The 23649-nt window shown below is 45.9% G+C and overlaps 1 protein-coding gene and 1 long non-coding RNA gene across 7 annotated transcripts in view; both read left to right on the top strand.

Moving 5' to 3' along the window:
- The window catches only part of LOC103349020 (uncharacterized), a 175521-nt gene extending 152710 nt beyond the window's left edge, over positions 1-22811 (top strand). For 2 of the 6 annotated variants that reach the window (XR_011378935.1, XR_011378932.1), the window contains one exon: positions 21344-22811. This is a non-coding gene — a long non-coding RNA (uncharacterized lncRNA). The remainder of the gene's footprint in view (positions 1-21343) is intronic. The other 4 variants (XR_011378945.1, XR_011378942.1, XR_011378939.1 and 1 more) reach the window with 3 other exon arrangements.
- Positions 14562-15513, top strand: LOC100353094 (high mobility group protein B1-like). Its single transcript, XM_051850084.2, has one exon. The coding sequence runs from the start codon at positions 14660-14662 to the stop codon at positions 15284-15286; it is 627 nt and encodes a 208-aa protein (XP_051706044.1). The 5' UTR covers positions 14562-14659; the 3' UTR covers positions 15287-15513.
- Positions 22812-23649: the final 838 nt, after the last annotated feature.

The following is a 23649-nucleotide window of genomic DNA, read 5'->3' as shown; positions in this document are numbered from 1 at the left end:
CAATGTACAGCACGCTAAGGACAGAGATCCTACATGAGGAGTAAGTGCACAGTGACTCCTGTTGTGTGTTAATTACAGAGTTCAACCAATGGTACTAGAACAAAAAAAATACTAAAATGGATAAAGTATTACATTGTACATCAACTGTCAGGACAAGAGCTGATCAAGTCACTGTTTCTCATAGTGTCCATTTCACTTCAACAAGTTTCCCCTTTGGTGCTCAGTTAGTTGTCGCCAATCAGGGAGAACATATGATATTTGTCCCTTTGGGACTGGCTTAATTCACTCAGCATGATGTTTTCCAAATTCCTCCATCTTGTTGCAAATGAATGGGTTTCGTTGTTTTTGACTGCTCTATAGTATTCTATAGAGTACCTGTCCCATAATTTCTTTATCCAGTCTACTGTTGATGGGCATTTGGGTTGCTTCCAGGTCTTAGCTATTGTGAATTGAGCTGCAATAAACATTAATGTGCAGACTGCTTTTTTTGTTTGCCAATTTAATTTCCTTTGGGTAAATTCCAAGGAGTGGTATGGCTGGGTTGAATGGTAGGGTTATATTCAGGTTTCTGAGGAATCTCCAGACTGACTTCCATAGTGGCTTTACCAGTTTGCATTCCCACCAACAGTGGGTTAGTGTCCCTTTTTCCCCACATCCTCTCCAGCATCTATTGTTGGTAGATTTCTGAATGTGAGCCATTCTAACTGGGGTGAGGTGGAACCTCATTGTGGTTTTGATTTGCATTTCCCTGATTGCTAGTGATCTTGAACATTTTTTCATGTGTCTGTTGGCCATTTGGATTTCCTCTTTTGAAAAATGTCTATTGAGGTCCTTTGCCCATCTCTTAAGTGGGTTATTTGTTTTGATGTTGTGGAGTTTCTTGATTTCTTTGTAGATTCTGGTTATCAACCCTTTATCAGTTGCATAGTTTGCAAATATATTTTCCCATTCTGTCGGTTGTCTCTTCACTTTCCTGACTGTTTCTTTTGCAGTACAGAAACTTCTCAATTTGATGCAATCCCAAATGTTAATTTTGGCTTTGACTGCCTGTGCTTCTGGGGTGTTTTCCAAGAAGTCATTGCTGGTACCTATATCTTGCAGGGTTTTTCCAATGCTCTCTAATAGTTTGATGGTGTCAGGTCATAGATTTAAGTCTTTAATCCATGTTGAGTGGATTTTTGTGTAAGGTGAAAGGTAGGGGTCTTGCTTCATGATTCTGCACGTGGAAATCCAATTTTCCCAGCACCATTTATTGAATAGACTGTCCTTACTCCAGGGATTGGTTTTGGATCCTTGATCAAATATGAGTTGGCTGTAGATGTTTGGATTGATTTCTGGTGTTTCTATTCTGTTCCATTGGTCTATCCATCTGTTTCTGTACCAGTACCATGCTGTTTTGATTACAACTGCCCTGTAGTATGTCCTGAAATCTGGTATTGTGATGCCTCCAGCTTTGTTTCTGTTGTACAAGATTGCTTTAGCTATTCGAGGTCTCTTGTGCCTCCATATGAATTTCAGCATCATTTTTTCTAGATCTGAGAAGAAGGTCTTTGGTATCTTGATTGGTATTGCATTGAATCTATAAATTGCTTTTGGGAGAATGGACATTTTGATGATATTGATTCTTCCAATCCATGAGCATGGAAGATTTTTCCATTTCTTGGTATCCTCTTCTATATCTTTCTTTAAGGTTTTGTAATTTTCATCGTAGAGATCTTTAGCGTCCTTGGTTAAGTTTATTCCAAGGTATTTGATTGTTTTTGTAGCTATTGTGAATGGGATTGATCTTAGAAGTTCTTCCTCAGCCATGGCATTGTCTGTGTATACAAAGGCTGTTGATTTTTGTGCATTGATTTTTATACCCTGCTACTTTGCCAAAATCTTCTATGAGTTCCAATAGTCTCTTAGTAGAGTTCTTTGCCCTCTGTGCTTTTACCAGGACAATGTCAGATGTGGGCTTTCTTCATCTACACGGCTTGACTTTCTGTGGGCCTTTTCAATGTGCACATTCCTGTTCGGCTGAGGACCTTTCCGTTTCTTGGTTACTGGCCCATTTATTCACCTCTGTTTTCTCCAGTGGAAATGACAAGTAGGCAGAAGCAGAATGATCTGAGCCCATCATCTACTTCATCTGTCTTTTCTCATTTTTTAAATCCCATGTCTTTTTCTTTCTGCTTCAGTTGTAGGAAGCTTTCATGGGTTTGTGTCAGATATGATCATCAATTCCAATGAAGTCAAGTGAACTTTGTGTCTTCCAAGACCCTTGGAGGATGAGTTTATGGCATTAAGAAAACCTAAATCTCATCCTGTCCCACATCTTCATTTGGATGGCAAAAACAAATAAAACTTGAAACCAAGTCATCCGGCTGTGAGTAGCAGAGTCAAGGGTACAGTGCCCATGAATCTCCAATTCATTATTTCTTGCAAAATGATCCTATGGGGAAAGTCTTTCAGTGGGCTCCTTCATGCCCCACTAGATATATCATGTATTCATGATGCATCTCCTGCTCAAAGCCTCCACCTCCCCACCTCCCTCTTCCTATATCACCCTGTAGCATGTTTCTCTGCCCCTTGCACCGCACCAGCTGCATTAATGAGCAGGTGCACTGGGTTTGGCCTTGCTCCATGACATTCCTGCCTGTACATCTTCCCTCCCTAAGCTCAAAGGCAAGGACTACCACCTTCTTTTCTTGGTTCCTCCATAGCATAGTACTGGCTCCATGAAGGGACTGCTGGATAGATTTGGGGGCTCCCTGGGCTCTTGTGAGAGGGCCCCCCATATATTCATCTCTGAATCCCCAACAACATAGTTAAGTGCCTGGGCAGAGTAGGCTCTGACATACCTCTGCTGACAGAGGATTTGCTATCCATTCAAACTAGAATGTCTGCCTCTCATTGCTTTTCCTGAGATCATCTTTCCAACTCTGGGAATCTACCTTATAGCATTAGTGGAAAGCTAAGTGACTTTGGGGACAAAAGAACTCTCATCTCTGTATCTTCAAGCACCCCCAGAATACTGTTCTGAGTTTCATATCAAGTGGATCATTTCTGGGGAACCTGGGTGAGGAGAAAAGGAGGGTAGGGTTTCCCACCACACGTGGTGGTCATGGGGGCTCCGAAGGTGTCCCAGCTGGATTTATTCCAGCTTCTTGTCTCAGAATAAGGGATGAATTCAAAGCAGAGACATCAAGTACAAGAACGGGAGCAGCACTTACTTAAAGAAATTAGAGAGAGCACACACTGGGAGGTGAGTAAGGGCCACCTCAGGTGGAAAACCATGATCACCCAGTTTTGTTGCCCCATTGTCGAGTATAGAGTGGTGCCATAGATGAAATAGATGCGTGGGGTGCTGTTTTGGGGCGGGGTTCAGGATATGTGATGATCTCTGGGAAGGTTTCATGACATCCCAGCATACACCTGTTCATCATGGCATGGAGGTTCAGGTGCATCATGGGAAGTAAGTGTGTCAAATTGGCACAGGAGGGGGTAGGATTTTAGTGGTGCAGAACTGTGGCACAGAGATTACTGGAATCTCTTAGCTACTTGTCCCTCATTAACTCCCTGCCTGGCTCGTATCAGAGTGAAATAGAGAAATAAAGTGTCTCCCAATTGTAGAACGTGGAGAGAGTGGAGTCTCCTTTCCTGGCTGCCTTCCTAATTCACAAAGGCCATTTGTCATCAGCCCAGCACCCCCTGCCACACTCCCTTACTCGTGGGAAACGTTTTCCTATAAATTAAATGGAAAGGCCTTTCACGGTCCATCTACAGAGCCTCAGCTGAAGGGAAGGTCGTTAAAATTTAGAACCTTTCATTTTCTTCTTAATGAGCTACCTGGGACTGGAGCGAATAATAAATATAGCCCTTCTCATACCTTTGAATCAGTGAGCCACAGTAAGAATTTTTAAAGCTCACTCTAATTAAGCACCTACACAGACTGTACTCAATATTCATTCAGGTCTCCCTCTTTCTAATGAGCTACGATGACTTTATTTCTGCAGGGCAGAAGGCTCCAGGGACCGCGCTATTTGCTATTCAGAGTGAAAAACAGATGCTGGTCTCTGGTCCATGCAAGACCTGGTGTCCACTGCCCCACATTGGGAGCCAGCACAGCCCTGGTGTCTGGCGGGCTCCCTTCCTGTCTTGGCACACAGGGTACCTGAGGGGGCCTCACAGAAAGACAGCCCAGGGGTACAAAACCAGCATGTGTATTTTTAACCAGAACAGGTGCCTCTTTCATTTTGACTTCCCATGGCGGGAGGCTGGAGAGAGGTGGGAGCAGGGGCAGTGACCTGCTGGGCTTTCTATTTTCAATCCCTTCCGGTCCAACACAGGTGCAGTTTCCTGCATGACACCTACAGACTCAATCAAGGGGGAGTTTCTGAGTCCCTGCAGCAGCAATGGCTGTCGCTTTGCTCCGCGTTCTCATAGTGAATAAATACTCCAAGCTTCCTCCACCCCCATAGCCCTGCCCCTTCCTTTGATCTCCCTCTCAGCTGATGGCCTCCCCAGAGTCCAGAGTTGCTGGAGTCAACAGCTGGGAATGCTCCCGCAATCCAAGCAGCTCTCTCCTGCTTCCAGCCTTCCTCTTTCCCTTCTTGAAGAGAGGATCCATTTAGACTGACTTCCCCACCTAGCCCTGGCAAGTCCTTGGGCCCGTGCACCCACACGGGAGATCTGAGGAAGCTCCTGGCTCTTGGCTTCAGATCAGTGCAGCTCCGGCAATTGCGGCCAACTAGGGAGTGAGCCAGTGGGTGGAAGACACCCCCCCCCACCTCTCCTTTTCTCTATGTGTAACTCTGCCTTTCAAATAAGTAAATAAATCTTGAAAAAAAAAAAAAAAAAAAAACGGGCTTCCCGCTGTCTCCAAAGTGACTTTACAGGTGTCTTGATGAACATGGTTGAATTTCAGAGCATGGCTGAAATATTGTTTGAGAGAATTTACAACAGAATCAGCTACATCCTTATGCTCTCTAATTGCACCGTGTTCCTGCCATGTTTACTTGTTTACTGTGTTCTGTCTTTGTTCCCCACTGGATAGATGTAAGCTCCACAGAGACGGGGATTGTGGGAGGTTCTTCTTTGTTCTATCTGCACACTGCAGTTGGGGTACAGCCCTTGTGTGTACCCGATAAACACATAACTGAATGATAAGTGAATATCCAAATGCCAACCCAACCAAGAATCACATACTGAATGTTAAAAACCCAGTCCGTCACAAAATGTTAAGACATGGTGAAATTAGATGAAAAGGTGTCCAGGTGTTATTTGGCCATTCATTCTATTTGTTCTGTAAGCTTGAAAAAGGAGTCAGAGGGAAAATGACACCCTTCCTAAGAGATTGTCTTTTAGTTTCAGAGCTGGGTTTCCTGACTGAAATGAATGTTTCAGTGAGAGAATTCAATATCCTCCTAGTTCTCCTGAAAATGACCTTGATCTTTTCGTCTGTCACTTGGGAACTAGAAACTGAGCCACAGCATTGGTTCCTTATACCATTTCCCCCCCTAGAGCAGAAACTTGCTGTTTTTCTTTTCACAAAATCAAGGGGTCCCCAGCCACTGTCCTTAGAACCTCACGTCAGGCAGAGTGCCCCTGCGTGGCACCTGGGGCAGGTGAACAGAGACCATGGAAGTGGAAATCACACCCTCCAGGAGCCCTGGCTAATCCTACAGAGCCGCTTGTCAGAGTGAGCCAGCCTGGGTTTCACCTCTGCACAGATTCCTCTAGAATCCCTCTCCTCACTGGGTTTAGGTCTGATTTTGAGTCCTTTAAGTCCATGTGGGCTTTGTGAATTCCACATCAGAAACCCTTTTTCAACAATAGGGAAGGGCGGTGAGCATGGCCACGCCTGCAGGTCCCAGCCTATGGTGTGACAGCCATATCCCAGAAGGCTCAAGACTTGCTCGGATACGAGGTTCTCCATTTCTTGTTACTTTCTTGAATGCAGCTTTATGAACAGGTGGAGTTAAAGTAGGATGCATTCATCGATGGCCAAGTGTATCAAATGAGGATGGCTAATAAAAACCACAAAACTCAGTCACGAATAACTCGGTGATCGAAGATCTCTTTCACAGTCACAAACCATCCAGGGTCTTTGAACATAGCAAAGAGCCTCTCATCCACAAACTTCCTCCCATGCATGAGCCAAGGTTGGTCTCCACCCTTCCTCTGCTCACTGGTTCTTACAGATCCTTTCATCCCAGCACCCCTCCACCAAGGAGTCCAGATCTGGTGTTACTCAGTGCCACAAAGGCTTCTGGGAGAAGCAGCTAGAGGTAAGCTCAGAGCAAAACCACAGGGACAGGAAGTCATGGTAGGCATTGCATGAAGCTCTTAAGAGAGAGGCCAAGGACAAAGATGTGACCAGGAATCAGGGACTCGTGTCCACTCTGGGACACCCAGCACCCTCCTGTCATCATGACACACAGGTTATGACACCATCACTGGCCCCTGTTTGACATCAGAGGCCTTACTGGTGCTCACAACCTTCCCCTCATCACCTGGCCTGCTTGTTTCAGTCAAATCTGTCTGCTCCCTGATCTCATGTGCTTTGCACTGCACTCCCCTTTCTCCTCCTGTCATTCCTTCCTCCTCAGTCGAGCCTTCAATGACCCCAGTGTCCGTCATTCCCTCCCACATGACTGACACAAAACTCTACTCAGGACAACACCACCAGCAGTCCCACTTCACCGTGGATACTCCTATTCCGTGCTTCCTCATTCGGGGGCAACTATATCCTTTCACACCTGCTGTTATTCCTCTTGGCTCTTCCAAGGTTACAATCAACAATCATCTCAGTTTTGTGGTAGTGCTCCTTGTGGGTCTGGTGGGATAGAATGCATCATTCAATAAGCTCATTAGGCATCTATTTGGTAATACAAGAGTATTCAAGAAGTTTGTGGAGAAGTATCATTAAAAGATCAATTTGTTTTTGGAGCAAAGAAATTTTAAACCTATGAATAGTTCTTTCTCATAATACACATGTCCGTGAACTTTTTGAACATTTCTCATGTGCATGGATTTCAACTTTTTTTATTGCATCAAAATAAGCCCATCTTTTACTTACACTTTCCATGAACTTTTTGAAATAGTCTCATCCCACACATCAGCAAACTGGAGATCACAGTAATGGACTCACACAGTTAAAACAAGTTGAAAATCTTTATTATGAGCTGAACACTTACTCACAGATTGAAGAACTTAGAACAGCCTCACATATTAAGCGTCAGCCCTTATGACAGATGTCAACGTGGGGGCGATGAGAACAGCAAAGAGAAATATCGAGGTCAGATGGGATGTGTCAGGAAATGCTTTTCAGGGGCAGGCAGGGAGAGGTGGCTTTTGACAGGTGAGGAGGAACCCCTGGATGGAGAGGAGGACGTGAGGACACCCGGGCAGGGGAGCAACATGCCTGAAGGGCAAGGCACTGCCTTCTCCATTCAGAGTGACGTCCTGTGGAACACGAGACAAATGCTCTTGCAAAGGGTGGGAGGTAAACCAGGGAGGCTGCCTGGCAGAAGTCCAGCCCTGCGGGACCCAGAAGAGGCCGGCTAAGAGCTTGGCCCCTCTGCAAGCCTCTGACCTGTTAGGGAGGAAGAAGGAGGACACCAGGTTTGAACTATAGAAAAAAATCAGCTCTGGCCATGGTTAGCTTGGAAGGCGCTCTGCAGGTGAGGAAGCCTTCGATTCTCCAGGCCCAGAGGAAGAAAATTCATCCTAAGAAATCATGTATTAGTTTTCTATTCTACTTAACCAGTGTCCACAGATGACAGACCCGGGGGTACGTTTAAGCCTGTGTGTTGCTTGCTCAATGCTGCAGTGGGTAGAATGCAGCCACTGGCTGCAGCTGCAGAACTCCAAGGGCCCAGCTGTTCTGCACAGCTCAGGCAGGTTGTTGACAGCTCCTTTCGGCCGTCAGACTAAAGCCCCAGTTTCTCACTGGCTGCTGGCTCAGGGCACTCAAAACTTTGGGAGGCTGCCTGCATCCCTTGGCTCGTGGCCCCCTCTTCTCTCTGAAACCAGCCTGGGCACATCAGATCCTTCACGTCCTTCACGTCCCTTCTACTTCCTTCTGTTTTATAGCAGCTGGAGAGAACTCTGCTTTTAGGAGGCTCATGTGATTAAGCAAGGCTCATCTGAATCCACTTTGTACCTCGAGGCCAACAGCTAGAGGATTGCCATTGTCTGCACCACCCCTCACAGACATGCCAAGGTTAATGTTCGAATGACCATTGGGCATGGAGCTCAGAATTCTGGCCTCCTCAGGTTGGCTGTGGGAATGAAGAGGAGGGGCTGTGAGTGCTCCTCATGGGAGAGCTTTATAAAATTAGTAAGGGTGAGATCTGGGGGAGGAGTGAAAGGGAGGTCTTTGGAATAATTCTGCGTTCTGCAACTCAAACGCAAGTGCATGGAACATGGTGTGCTTCCCAAGAGCACACAGAAAGGGAGGAGAGATGTAGGCGTGAAGACAAATTTAATGTTGTGCAGGCTGAGTGGGGGTGTATGTGGGATGTGCATGACAAGGTGCAGGAAGGTCAAAGGTGCTAATTACAGACAAGCAATCAGAGCTCGATCCAAGGACTTCCTTTCAGACCATTAAGGTCGGCTGGGATCTGGGCTTAGAAATATCACCCCCGAGAGAAAATGTAGAGCAAGAAAAGCAAAAGTAAGTCAAAAGTAAAGCTGGGGCTGGTGCTGTGGCACAGTGGGTTAACCCTCTAACTGCGGCGCCAGCATTCCGTATGCGCGCTGGTTCTAGTCTCGGCTGCTCCTCTTCTCATCCAGCTCTCTGCCTGGGAAAGTAGTAGAAGATGGCCCAAATGTTTGGGCCCCTGCACCCATTTGGGAGACCAGACAAATCTCCTGGCTCCTGGCTTCGGATCAGCACAGCTCCGGCCATTGCGGCCATCTGGGGAATGAACCAGCGGATGGAAGACATTTCTCTCTGTCTCTCCCTCTCATTGTCTGTAACTCTGCCTCTAAAATAAAGAAATAAAAATCTTAAAAAAAGTAAATCTGCACAGATATTGATATTTAAGAAATGAACAAAAGAAGACAAACCTACAAAGGCTACAGTTAAGAAGGGGACAGAATGGCTGGTGTTGTGGCACCCACTTCCGATCCAGCTCCCTGCTAATGTGCCTGGGAAAGCAGTGGAAGGTGGCTCAAGAGATTGGGGCTCTGCACCCACATGGGAGACCTGGAAGAAGCTCCTGGTTCCCAGCTTCAGCCTGAGCCAGCCTTGGCTGTTGAGGCCATCTGGGGAGTGAACCAGCAGATGGGAGATTTCTCTCTCTCTCTCCGCTTTCTCTGTAACTCCAACTTTCAAAGTAAAAAAAAAAACTTACAAAAAAAAATAAAAAAGAAGGATACAGAGAGGTGGCAGAGAAATCAGAAGCCAGGGGCTTATGTCACTTGCAACCTCACGCACAGCCCCGTGGCTTCATTCACCCAGGAGAGGCACAGGAACGGCAGGCTTGCCCACCCCACTTCCAGATTTGCCCTGGTGACTGGTGCAGCTGACAAGAGCAAAACTGTGTTTAAATTCAGGGCTGGAAATCGAGAATCAGAGGGCCTATTTTCTGTGGCTGCCTCTGCTCCTGTCAGATCACCACGATGAATGCAGCACTTCTCATTCCAGCCGTAGACCAGTCCCTCCCCGCTAATCCCAGCAAGCACGTCTCCTCTTGTCTGGCTTCACATAGGCTATGTGGTTTGGATTTTTGGTGTCTTCATGTTCCCTGGTCTGATCTCCATTGGAGCGTCCTAGAGTTGTTTCCACTTTTCTCCTTGCAAGCTACATTATTGACCATGAGGATGGGGAGAGAACAGTCTTCAAGTGGTGATAAGTTGTACCACCTCTCCAAAGACAGAAATCTCCTGCCACCACTGGTCTCCAGGCACTTATTTCCCAACTATTTTGATTGTCCAAAGAGCACAGTTCTGCACAGGAGTTTGGAGTTCTTTGTGTCTTTTTAAGAAAAGGTAGGGGCTGGTGCTGTGGCATAGTGAGTAAAGCCACCATCTACAGTGCTGGTATCCCATATGGGCACTGGTTTGAGTCCCAGCTGCTCCACTTCCTATCCAACTCTCTGCTATGGCCTGGGAAAGCAGTGGAAGATGGCCCAAGTCCTTGGGCCCCTGCACCCGTGTGGGAGACCGGGAAGAAGCTCCTGGCTCCTGGCTCCTGGCTCCCAGCTTCAGATCAGTGCAGCTCCAGCTGTTGCGGCCAACTGGGGAGTGAGCCAGTGGATGGAAGACCTCTCTCTCTGTCTCTGCCTCTCCTTCTCTCTCTATGTAACTCTGACTTTCAAGTAAAATAAATAAATCTTTTTTAAAAAAAGAAAAGGTTTGGAAAAACTAGAGCTCAGTGAACATCAGGGACCTGTGGCTTTCAGGGAAAAAACCTTTATAAAAGTCAGTCAAACACAATGGAGTGTGTTTGAGGGACATGAGGGTGACAGCTGAGAGAAAGAGAAAGAAGGTTGATGACTCTGTGGGCTGGGCTTGCCCGGGGATGTTGAGCACATCAGTGAGGTCTTGACCCGTCTGAGCCCAGCTGGGCCTGTGGTTTCCATGGAGATGAAATCTGCCCAGGAGCCCTGCATCTGAACATCAGAGGAGCCGGAGGAAAGTGTCTCCTGAAACCACAGCCCCAGCTTTGTGCTTGCACCTATGCATGCCCCATGGGGGCTGGAGGAGGCTCCTGCCTCCACAGCTCCATGACAACAGAGGATAGAAGACAATCTCTCAGTCAGAGCCAGCTCTGACAAGCACTGGCAAACACGTCACTCCGTTTCTATAACGAGTGCTGGGAGTGGCATTTGATGTACACAAGAGCCAGATTTTTGTTCTGGGGAGTAAGGAAGCCAAGACAATTTCATCAGGCCAAAGTCACAGCCCATTGGCCTTGGAGGAGTACAGAATAGCCCTCCTGGGACTGTGGGGGCTGGAGAAAGATCCAGAAATTCTCATCCTGTGCTGTCTGCCAGGGAGAGCTGCAGGGGAGAGAAGCTCAGATCCATTAACAGGAATGGTCGGTCCCAGCAGAGCTCAGCGGGCTTCAGCAAAGGACAAAGCCTCCCTGCAGGATGGTGGAGCTGCCTCTGCCCGCCTGCTGACCCGATCACTTCCCTCACAGGGAATCACGGCCCCTCCCTTTCTGCCTGCACAACATGCCAGGGCCCTTCACCAGCTATCTTTTCTCTTTGATCTGCAGCAGTGACTCAATCGCAGCAAATAATGTCATGGAATGTTTCCCCTGGGAGAGAAAAGCCCAGCGCCTTGGTTTTATGCAGATGAAGCCATTGTGAGTCACGCTTCAAACCTTTCTGGGTGAGCCTGTATTTCCTCAGGATAGCACAATACAGAAAAATCCAACTTCGTGAAGAACCCCATCCTTGGGGCTGCCAAATGTTCCCAGCATCTGGAACACTTGTCACTCTGCCTTCAGCTCTGGCCACACCAAGCACAGCAGGACAATTTCTTAGGAGAGGTCCCTCCTTTGCTAGTGCCATCAATCCCCTTCCCTCATCCAGGGACCATGAATGCTGTGCTGGAACTCATTTGCCATAGCCTAGCTTATTTCACAGGCTTAGAATTAGGTCATTGGGGGAGCTGCATGGTAATTTATGCAAATGAGCATTCATAAAGATGCAGAATTATGACAATCTAGTTTTTTGAATTTCCTGAAGAAATGATAACTTCTAAGCTTCTCAGTAAGGGCACTTCATCAGTTTGGCAGATGTATTTAGGTTGTGTTCAACTGAGATGTATAAACACGCAGTCTGATGGAATCTTCAGGAAGTTTACGGAAAAGGCGAGTTAAAGCAGAGAGAGTGAGGCCGGCGCCGCGGCTCACTAGGCTAATCCTCTGCCTAGCGGCGCCGGCACACCGGGTTCTAGTCCCGGTCGGGGCGCCGGATTCTGTCCCGGTTGCCCCTCTTCCAGGCCAGCCCTCTGCTGTGGCCAGGGAGTGCAGTGGAGGATGGCCCAGGTGCTTGGGCCCTGCACCCCATGGGAGACCAGGAAAAGCACCTGGCTCCTGGCTCCTGCCATCGGATCAGCGCGCTGCGCCGGCCGCAGCGCGCCGGCCGCGGCGGCCATTGGAGGGTGAACCAACGGCAAAAGGAAGACCTTTCTCTCTGTCTCTCTCTCTCACTGTCCACTCTGCCTGTCCAAAAAAAAAAAAAAAAAAAGCAGAGAGAGTGAGAGAGAAAGAGAGAGAGAATGAAAGAGAGATCTTCCATCCACTGGTTCATTCCCCAAATGCCTGCACCCACACCAGCCAGGCCTGGGCCAGGCTGAAGACAGGAACCTGGAACTGCACCCCATTCTCCCACCCCTACACAGGCAACAGGGGCCCAAGCACTTTGAGCCATCATTTGCTGCCTGCTAGGATGCATCAGCAGGAAGTTCGATTGGAAGCAGAGCAGCTGGGATTCAAACTGGCAATCTGACATGGAATGCAGGTGTCCCAAATGGTAGCTTCGCCTATGGCACCACAATATGGGTCCCAATTTATCTTTTTTTTTTTTTTTTGAAGATTTTATTTATTTATTTGAGAGGTAGAGTTACAGACAGTGAGAGGAAGAGACAGAGAGAGATCTTCCATCCGCTGGTTCACTCCCCAGATGGCCACAATGGTTAGAGCTGTGCCAATCTGAAACCAGAAGCCAGGAGCTTCTTCCTAGTCTCCCATGTGGGTTCAGGGGCCCAAGGACCTGGACCATCTTCTACTGCTTTCTCAGGCCACAGCAGAGACCTGGATGCAAAGTGGAGCAGCCGGGACTAGAACTGGCGCCCTATGGGATCCTGGCACCACAGGCGGTGGCTTTGCCCGCTGCATCACAGTGCGGCCCCTGTGATGGGATTTTTGAAGTCTCTTCATATGTGTTAGCTGTTGCTAATGCCCTCCTTTCCCTTACTCTTTGCTGAGACCTGTGTTGTGCTCACTTTGCAGATGATCCATCTCGGAGCAGTGGCCATGCTTAGGTCAGGGGCAGGCATGGGGCTGGGCTGCAGGGCCCATGTCTCACACTGTCCCTCCTCCCTGTATCTCTGCACAGATGCCTCCTGGCCCAGCAAGGGAACCTCTCCCATGGAGCTCTTCATTCTGGCACAGAATGCGTATTCGCAGTATATTGTTCTAGAATCCCAATAGACAGACTAGATCAAAGAGGAGTCATTGGTTATGTACAGGCTTCTCAATCTCTCCTCTGTCTTTTCCAGCCCTGTATTTTTTAAAGGTTTATTTATTTGTTTAATTGAAAGGCACAGTTACAGAGAGAAAAAGAGAGAGAGAGAGAGAGAGAGAGAGAGAGAGAGAGATCTTCCATCTGTTGGTTCACTCCCCAGATGGCTGCGATGACCAGGGCTGGGTCAGCCCACAGCCAGGAGTCAGGAGCTTCATCTGGGTCTCCCACTTGAACCGTCTTCTGTTGCTTTGCCCAGGAGCATTAGCAGGGAGCTGGATTGGAAGGAGAGCAGCCAGGACTTGGAGCCAGTATCCATATAGGATGCTGGTGTCTCAGGCGGTGGCTTAATCAGCTACACCACAACACCGGCCACAGTCTTCTTTGCTTTTTAGGGTCTCCATGGACCCCGTGGACCCCAACTTGAAACCCACTGCCCTCTAGCATCCTTTCAGGCTACTTGTTTTGCATCTGTTGATGGACTCCTCTAGATGTGCCTTCACTCGAGTCTTTCAGTGCTTGCATAGTGCAAAGCCCTGTGTTGTATCTGCCATTGTCCCCAGGGGAGGACCCCAGGGGCACAGCTGCCTGTTCTTCAGGGCCAGGGGAAGAGGTGGGTGATGACACAGAGGTGGGCCTGGCTGACCCTTTCAACATAGCAGGACTCCACCCCCCCAGCCACCTCCCTGTGGGACAAGCTCTTAAACAGCTCCTGAAAGAACCACTGTTCACTGGAGAAAGGCATCTTCCATAAGACACTGGGAGAACTGGGTGTCCAAGTGCAGAAGACGGAAACCAAACTTTTAGCTCTCATCAGTAGAAATCAACCTAAAATAGACCAAAGACTTAAATACAAAACCCAAGCTTATGAAAGTGCTTGAAGAAAATATAGGGGAAAACACTTTAGGACATTGGTCTGGGAAAAACCATTTTTGGTGATGACCTTCAAATTATAAGCAACAAAAGAAAAAATTGACAAATGGGTTTATATCAAAATAGAATTTTTCTGCACAGCAATAGAAACAATCAACAGAGTGGAGAGACAACCTAGGGGAGAAAATACTTGCTGATTACTCTTCTGAGATGCAATTATTTCCCAGAATATATAAGGAACTCAGCAGCAAAACAAACAAAACCCCAATAATACAATTTACAAGTGAGCAAATGACCTGATTAGGTTTTATTCAAGAAGGCCAAGAGATAAGTACATGAAAAAATGGTCAATCTCACTAATCATCAGAGAACTGACAATCAAGACAGCAGTGAGTGAGTGCCTGTTAGAGTGGCTGTTAAACAAAAAAAATAAATAAATAAATGAAAAATAGAGCGAAGAGAGTGAGGAGGCTGCGTCTGGCTCCTGCTCTCACAGCTATTGCAGTACATTGAGCTCCATAGAGAAGTGCCAGGGCAAGTGAGAGCTGGACGGGCACTGGGCGACTCTGTGCCTCGCTGAGGAAAAATAACTAAACATGGGCAAAGGAGATCCTAAGAAGCCGAGAGGCAAAATGTCATCATACACATTCTTTGTGCAAACTTGCCCGGAGAAGCATAAGAAGAGGCACCCAGATGCTTCTGTCAACTTCTCAGAGTTTTCTAAGAAGTGCTCAGAGAGGTGGAAGACCATGTCTGCTAAAAAGAAGGGAAAATTTGAAGACATGGCAAAGGCAGACAAGGCTCGTTATGAAAGAGAAATGAAAATCTATATCCCTCCTAAAGGGGAGACAAAAAAGAAGTTCAAGGATCCCAATGCGCCCAAGAGGCCTCCTTCGGCCTTTTTCTTGTTCTGTTCTGAGTATTGCCCCAAAATCAAAGGAGAGCATCCTGGCCTGTCCATTGGTGATGTTGCAAAGAAACTGGGAGAGATGTGGAATAACACTGCTGCAGGTGACAAACAGCCCTGCGAGAGGAAGGCTGCCAAGTTGAAGGTAAAGTACGAGAAGGGTATTGCTGCATACCAAGCTAAAGGAAAACCTGATGCAGCAAAAAAGGGAGTCGTCAAGGCTGAAAAGAGCAAGAAAAAGAAGCAAGAGGAGGAAGATGAAGACGAAGAGGATGAGGAGGAAGAGGAAGAAGATGAAGATGATGATGATGAATAAGTTGGTTCTAGCGCAGTTTTTTTTTCTTGTCTATAAAGCATTTAACCCCCCTGTACACAACCCACTCTGTTTAAAGAAAAAAAATTGAAATGTAAGGCTGTGTAAGATTTGTTTTTAAACTGTACAATGTATTTTTTTGTATAGTTAACACACTACCGAATATGTCTTTAGATAGCCCTATCCTGGTGGTATTTTCTTTTCTTACTATTTTTTTATTATTATTATTATTTTTTATTTTTTGACAGGCAGAGTGGACAGTGAGAGAGAGAGACAGAGAGAAAGGTCTTCCTTTGCTGTTGGTTCACCCTCCAATGGCCGCCGCGGCCGGTGCACCGCACTGATCCGAAGCCAGGAGCCAGGTACTTCTCCTGGTCTTCCATGGGGTGCAGGGTCCAAGCACTTGGGCCATCCTCCACTGCCCTCCCTGGCCACAGCAGAGAGCTGGCCTGGAAGAGGGGCAACCGGGACAGAATCCGGCGCCCCGACCGGGACTAGAACCCAGGGTGCCGGCGCCGCTAGGCGGAGGATTAGCCTGTTGAGCCGTGGCGCCGGCCCGGAATTTTCTTTTTATTTATTTCTTTTTATTTTTTTTGACAGGCAGAGTGGACAGTGAGAGAGAGAGACAGAGAGAGAGGTCCTCCTTTTGCTGTTGGTTTACCCTCCAATGGCCGCCGCGGCCTGCGCGATGCTGCTGGCGCACCACGCTGATCCAAAGGCAGGAGCCAGGTGCTTCTCCTGATCTCCCATGGGCCCAAGCACTTAGGCCATCCTCCACTGCACTCCCTGGCCACAGCAGAGAGCTGGCCTGGAAGAGGGGCAACCGGGACAGAATCTGGCGCCCCGGCCGGGACTAGAACCCGGTGTGCCGGCGCCGCTAGGCGGAGGATTAGCCTAGTGAGCCGCGGCGCCAGCCCCTGGTGGTATTTTCAATAGCCACTAACCTTGCCTGGTACAGTATGGGGGTTGTAAATTGGCATGGAAATTTAAAGCAGGCTCTTCTTGGTGCACAGCACAAATTAGTTACATATGGGGATGGTAGTTTTTTCATCTTCAGTTGTCTCGGATGCAGCTTAATACGAAATAATTGTTGTTCTGTTAACTGAATACCACTCTGTAATTGCAAAAAAAAAAAAAAAAAGTTGCAGCTGTTTTGTTGACATTCTGAATCTTCTAAGTAAATACAATTTTTTATTTAAAAAAATAAAAACCCACCAAATGTTGGCGAGGATGTGGAGAAAGGAGAACTTGCATATGCTGTTGTTAGTAAAGTAAATTAGTACAGCCATTATAGAAAGTAGTATGGAAGTTTCTCCAAAAAATTAGAATTGGAACTACCAAATGATGCAGCAATCCCACTACTATGTATATATCCAAAGGAATTAGCATTGAGACTGTACTTGAGTATTTAATGCAGTACCATTCACTATAGCCAAGATAAGGAATCAATCTAACTGTTCACTGAAATTGTTCACTTAGATAAAGAAGATGTGATATCAAGACACAATAGAATGCTAGTCAGCCTTTGAAAAGGAGGAAATCCTTTCATTTGTTTTAAATATTTATTTTATTTATATTTATTTTATTTTAAATATTTATTTTATTTATTTGAAAGACAGAGTTACAGAGAAAGGTAGAAGTAGAGACAGAGAGAGGTCCTCCATCTGCTGGCTTACTCCCCAGATGGCTGCAACACAGCAATCGAGCTGTGTTGATTCGAAGCCAGGAGCTTCCTCCGGGTATCCCACCCAGGAGCAGGGGCCTAAGGACTTGGGCCATCTTCTACTGCTTTCCCAGGCCATAACAGAGAGCTGCATGGGAAGTGGAGCAGGCGGGTCTTGAACTGGTGCCCATATGGGATGCCAGCGTTTCAAGCCAGGGCTTTAACCTGCTGCACCACAGCACTGGCCCAGAAATCCTTTAATATGTAACATTACAAATTAACCTGGCAGACATTGTGTTAACTGAAATAAGCCATGCCCCGTGTTCTCACTTATACAAGTGTGTGGAAGCTCAGAGGTTTATCTCAAAGAAGAGCATAGAACATTGGGCACTATGGAGGGAAGAATGGAGACAGGATGGTTAATGGCTATGAGGATACAGTTGGATAGGAGAAGTGACCCCTAGGTTCTCTAGCACAGAAGGATAGCTATAGTTGACAACAATTAATGGCAAAGTCCAGAAGAGTTACTGGAGAAGATTTTGAATATTCCTCACACCAAGAAATGATATATGCTTGAGGCGATAGACACAGAAGTCATTCTGAGGTGACCTTTAAACACTGTGTACAAAGATGGAAATATCACACTACACCCCATACATGTGTACAATTGCTGTATGTCCAGTAAAAAAAAAAAGTTGAAATTGACCCTTATTTATCTAAAAAAACTTTTTAAAAGATTTATTTATTTATTTGAAAGGCAGAATGACATAGAAAGAGTAGGAGACAGAGAGAGAAACACACACACACACATACACACACAGAGAGAGAGAGAAAGAGAGAGAAAGCTTCTATTCACTGGTTCACTCCCAAAATGACTGCAACAGCTATGGCTGGACCAGGCTAAAACCAGCAGTCAGGAACTCCATCTGGGTCTTCCTCATGGGTGGCAAGGGATTAAATACTTGTAATAACTCCCCTGTGCTTAATAAATACGTTTTAGTCAAATGTATTTAGTCAAGTATGTCATGTACTTAATTGAACCAATTCAATTTTGTGAATTATCTGTTTTCTGTTGTTATAACAGAATACCTAAAATTAAGTGATTTAGAAAGAAATGAGGCTTGGAAAAAAGGAACTACTGCTAACTTTTTTGGCACGATAGCTGTGTATGGCTATATTACATGTAAAAGCCTGTAGCTTTTAGACATACGTTGGAACTACATTTCCAGGGTGCATGTAATAGACAAAGCATTCACCTGGCTGGAGCTGGGCAAGAGGTGCATGAGGGTTGGATACACCACTCTTTCTATTTTAGAATAGGGTTCATGTCTTCCAAAAGTTCAAAATCCACAGATAGATGAGTATATGATGAAAGATAGATAGATAGATAGATAATTTATATAAGGAAGAAAGGAAGGAAGGGAAAGAGAAAAGAGGAGGAGAGGAGAAGAGAGGGGAGAGGAGGGGAGAGGAGGGGAGGGAAGCTGCATTAAGTCTTGCCTGAGGCCCATTCTTCTTTCCTTTTCCAATTTGTTGCCCTTTGCACTCAAGGGTCCGCACTGGAATAGGAGCGACTCCTTTTCCTGGAAGATGTGAAATTCCTGGGTCTATTGTGCTGCTTTGTGGACTAGGATTCCCCCCAACTTGCAGCTTTGGTGGCATTTTTGGTTCCGGCCTCTCCCAGAGCCTAGGCTGCAGTGTGCTTCCTCACAGTGTTTTGCGGTGGAAACTTCACCATCCAGTTCCCCCTGGGAGACGTGAACAATTAAGTTTCTTTCCAAAGCTCGAATACTTTCATGATTATCCATTTCTGGATGGGAAGGCAGAGGCTTTGAGAGGTTAAATAACTGCCCAGGAGCGCACTGCTTGGAAGTGCTGGAAGCAGGCTTGTGAGCTGGAGCCAGCTAACTCCCAGACTGCCCAGGCGCGCCCTGGACGTTCTACACAACAACTCTAACACACCTGGCAGGAGGCCATTTTCATCATAATTTTTAATGAGAAAAAAAATCTTGGAAATGGAGAAAATAACCACAAGCCTAGCATTCTAAAAAACATAGTTTCTCCTGCACATTTTATATAATTACATTCCTAATAAAAATAAAATCACAACATTTTTATGTTCTGAATTTTAATGTACTAGCACAAGCATATCTTTGCCTCGCTTTTCTTCCTTTCAAATGTGCCCTTGTTTTATTACAAATCCTTCCCTTCTTAGAACTTGTTATTGCTCCTAATTTTATGCTATTTGAAATCTGGGAATGAGTATCTTGAGGCATATACAGCTGTCTCTTCTTTTTGATTTTTTTTCTTTTGAATGAACTCCCAGAGATAAGACGACTGGATTGAAGGCTAAATAATCTTCCAGCACTTGAAAATTTACTGCCAGCTGAATTCCAAGTAGATTATACTTTCTTATGCCATATGGTATTTTTGCTCTATCCTTTCAAGTACTATGTATCACCAACAAATATTTTCTATTATGTCTACTAAAACTATGAGATCATTTTAATTATTTATTTCAAGTGAGTGGGCTATTAAGGTGGGGGCTGCTTTGCAACTGTGTAAGGTCTTGGAGCTGCAGCATAGCTTGGCACTGCAGTAATACACACACACACACACACACACACACACAGAGAGAGAGAAAGAGAGAGAGAGAGAGTCTACCCTTGACCTCTTTAGCACTGCTGTAGCACACAACAGCTCCAGTTCGTGGCAACAGCCTCCAAGCACCTGGCAGACACTGTCTGGGGATAGAAATAATGGGATGTGTGTTAAGGGTAAGAGATGCTCACTGATTTTTCTTGCCTCAAGCAGAAGTTTTGCCAGTGAATAATTGAACTTCTATTTCTGTGGATTTCTTCAAATGACTTGTCAGTCTGAGAAAAAAATTACTGTTGAATTTTAAGGCTTATTTGTATCTTTTTTAATCTTAAAAACACAATTACAAAGAGCTAATGGTAACTGTGATGGAGGACCTGTTAATGAGCTGGATGGTGGTGATTTTCTATATATATATGAACATCAAGTTGCATAGCTTAAATATATGCATTTTTTGTCATCCTTCAGTGAAGCTGAAAAATTTTCAAAAAATTTTATTCTTATTATAAATGTATTTAAGGGGCCAGTGCTGTGGCATAGTGGGTAAAGCCATTGCCTGCAGTGCTGGCATCCCATATAGGCGCTTGTTCTCATCCTGGCTGCTCCACTTCTGATCTAGCTCCCTTCTATGACCTGGGAAAACAGTAGAAGATGGCCTAAGTTCTTGGGCCCCTGCACCTGCATGGGAGACCTGGAAGAAGCTCCTGGCTCTTGGCTTCTGATCAGTGCAGCTGATTGTGGCTGTTGTGGCCAATTTGGGAGTGAACCAGCGGATGGAAGACCTCTCTTTCTCTCTCCCTTTCTCTGCTTCTCCTTCTGTCTATGTGTAACTTTGACTTTCAAATAAATAAATCAATCTTTAAAAAATGTATTTAAGACATGCAAGTGGTAGAAAAATCTGTAAAATATGGGAAAGTTTTAAAAGGAGACAAAATAACTCATAATCCTACCACCTTATAAAAACACAATTAACATTTGATGTATTCTTTTTTCTCTTTCACTATATTTGGAACAAATTTGCTGTTGTACTACCTATATTTAGTTTTAACCTGATATTTAAAAATTATTCATTTGAGAGGCAGAGAGAGAGAGGGATGTCTTCCGTTTGCTGTTTAATTCCCCAAATGCCATCAATGGACAGGGCTGAGCCAAGGCCAAGGCCAAAGCTAGGAGCTAGAAACTCAATCCAGGACTCCCACATGGTGACAGGAATCCAACTACCTGAGCCTCCATTGCTGCCTCCCAGGGTTTGCCTTGTCAGGGAGCGAGAGAGAGGGATGTCTTCCGTTTGCTGTTTAATTCCCCAAATGCCATCAATGGACAGGGCTGAGCCAAGGCCAAGGCCAAAGCTAGGAGCTAGAAACTCAATCCAGGACTCCCACATGGTGACAGGAATCCAACTACCTGAGCCTCCATTGCTGCCTCCCAGGGTTTGCCTTGTCAGGGAGCTGGGATGAGGAGCTGGAGCTGGCAATTAAACTCGACTCTCTGATGTGGAACACTGGTGTCTTAACCACCAGGCAAAAGGGCCTCCCATCTATCAGGCCATTAGATATTTCCCAAAAATGATTTCTGATAATTATGTAATCATACATAATTACAAATATTAATGCAAGAACATAACAATGATTCTATAACATTTGGACAGTATTTCCCAACATAAGTGTATCATTATTTCACTAATTTCTTAATGGTCATAAATGCCCTTTCCAGATCCTTTAAACTCTACTATTTTTTTTAAGTCTAAGCTAAAGTTATGACTTTATCTTTCTGATGTCAACCTTTCTTGTATCCCATAGAATTCAACCATTGTTTTCATTCAGGCTTCTTCACACACCAGATGAGAATTCTATGGGAATGTGTAGTGAGGGTGATGGAAGAAGAACTCTTACAGATTGTCCACATGGCTCTTCTAAGCTCTGCTCACTGCTAAGCACATCGGAGTGGGAATACCGCTAGCAATAAAGAGGGCGGAGTCATCCAAGATGAGGCACGCGACAGGACATGGCGGAAGAAGGGGATTTCCTGTGGAAGTCTGGAGTAGGAAATCCAAATTCAAGGGTGACAACTAAGAGCTCAGAGCCACAGCAAATGCAGTCTAGCGTCATTGAGGCTGCCGACCTGAGGTTGAGTGTAAGAGATACCATCAGGCCACCCTATCACCAGGATTTCACACTCCGAAACGCAGCACGGAACAGCCCCACTGGTTTATTCCACAAAGTCCACAGAAAGTTTCTATATTGCAATGACATTCTCTTCTTTGTTATACAGAGATCTAATTATAACTAAAGAACTTAACTGTTCTGTGTGTTCCCTTTTGACAATGATAATTCCCCAACTCTGGCTTTGGGAACCTAATGCCTGTCAATCACTTTGAAGTTTTCTCTGGAAGAACAAGGATGCAAAAATGCTGAGGACATAGCATTTAAGTGTCCCAGAGCTAAAGATGCTACTTCCTGAATCCCTTCTTGCGATCTATCCAAGGGAAGGTGCGACCCTGTCTCCCCAGACACCAGGTGGTTCATGCAATTCAGAGTAACTGGGTTGGCAGTCCCTTCTCTTGTTGAGCCTCCTAAGGAAACAAGCAGAGAAAATTCATTGTATGTTACTCAACGTCACACTAGGACAGGTCTCTACTGCTCTCCTAACATGCTTCTTAGCATGTCAAAGTTAACTTAAAGGTTTAAAAGAGAGAGAAAGAGATGGGGATTATGAAGGCATCTCCTTCCCACCACATGGTTTTAATTTTCCATGTTGAGTTCATGATACAGTTGGCGAATGCTTAGGCCCGTTAAAATAATAAACTCTGCCTGATGAAAGTTTTAAATAACTTGATCCCTTCTCATCGCTGGCACAGTCCATTTCACCCAGATGATTCCTCATCTTCAGAAGGATTTCCTCCTATCTAGATTTTCAGTGTAAGATTTGTGTTACAACAAAGATCTAGCTCCCAGGTTTGACCGCAGGCATGAAGCCAACACCAGAGGGCGCAATTTCCCCGGAGTCCCAGGAGCGCCCCGGCTTAGGTTGGCAGATTCAGGTTTCCCTTCTTTGCAGAACGTGGTCCCATGTAGGACACTGCTGCATAGGAAAGGGTCAGGCAGGTAGAGGAGCTGAGCTGCTGGTGTTTCTCCACCTGCACTCAGTCCTTTATGAGTCCCATGGGAGAAATAAAAATGAGTACAGGCTCAAAATCGCAGGGGGAAAGGGAGCAGTCAGGTTACCCTGGTATTAGTAACAAAACAGGCTCAGGCAATGTGCAGAAACCCCAGATGAGTTTTTTTTAAAAAAGATTTTATTTATTCATTTGAGAGATAGAGCTACAGACACACAGAGAGAGACAGAGAGAGAGAGAGAGAGGGAGAGAGAGGTAGAGACAGAGAGAGAGGATAGTCTTCCATCCGCTGGTTCACTCCCCAAATGGCCACTGTGGCTGGTGCTGTGCCGATCTGAAGCCAGGAGCCAGTAGCTTCTTCTGGGTCTCCCACGCAGGTGCAGAGGCCCAAGCACTTGGGCCATCTTCTATTGCTTTCCCAGGCCAGCTAGGACATGAACCAGTGCCCATATGGGATGCTGGTGCAGCAGGAGGAGGCTTAGCTTACTATGCCACAGCCCAGCTTCTGCCCACTTTTTTTGGTCAGCGATGGGCCATGCGGCTTTCCATTCCCTTCTATCTGCATTCAGAAGGCATTCGGGCCTTTCTCAGAGAGGGGCAACTGGCTGTGTGCACAGACAGTGTGCACAGGTACGAGGATGGGCAGGTCATCTAGGGTTAGCTGAGAGCCTCAGCACAGGCACCGTGCTTAATAACCACAATGGTTCTTCCAGCCGAGTCAGAGTGAAGAGCCCCCAGGCTCAGAGAGGATGATGGCTTTGCTCAGCATTACACGGTAGTAAGTGGCAAAGATGGAAACCAACACCCAGTCTACCCAGGAAAGAACACCATGTGGTTTTCATGCCACATGCCGCATCCCAATTCTTAACCATCATGTGTCAACTCCAGCATGGGATTAGTCACATAATTAAAATGACTAATAACTTCAAAAATAATTAACCTCCTTGACCCAAACTAATCCAGGTGTCCAGAAGAGAATCAAGGTGTCCA

Source organism: Oryctolagus cuniculus, chromosome 9 (genome assembly GCF_964237555.1).
Source record: "Oryctolagus cuniculus chromosome 9, mOryCun1.1, whole genome shotgun sequence".
NCBI classification, from domain to species: domain Eukaryota; kingdom Metazoa; phylum Chordata; class Mammalia; order Lagomorpha; family Leporidae; genus Oryctolagus; species Oryctolagus cuniculus.
Note: the sequence above shows the minus strand (reverse complement) of the source record. Positions and strands in the feature narration are given on the sequence as shown.

What these genes read in the sequence shown, in the direction of transcription:
- LOC100353094 (XM_051850084.2), top strand. Translation starts at nt 14,660, where the DNA reads ATGGGCAAAGGAGATCCTAAGAAGCCGAGAGGCAAAATGTCATCATAC.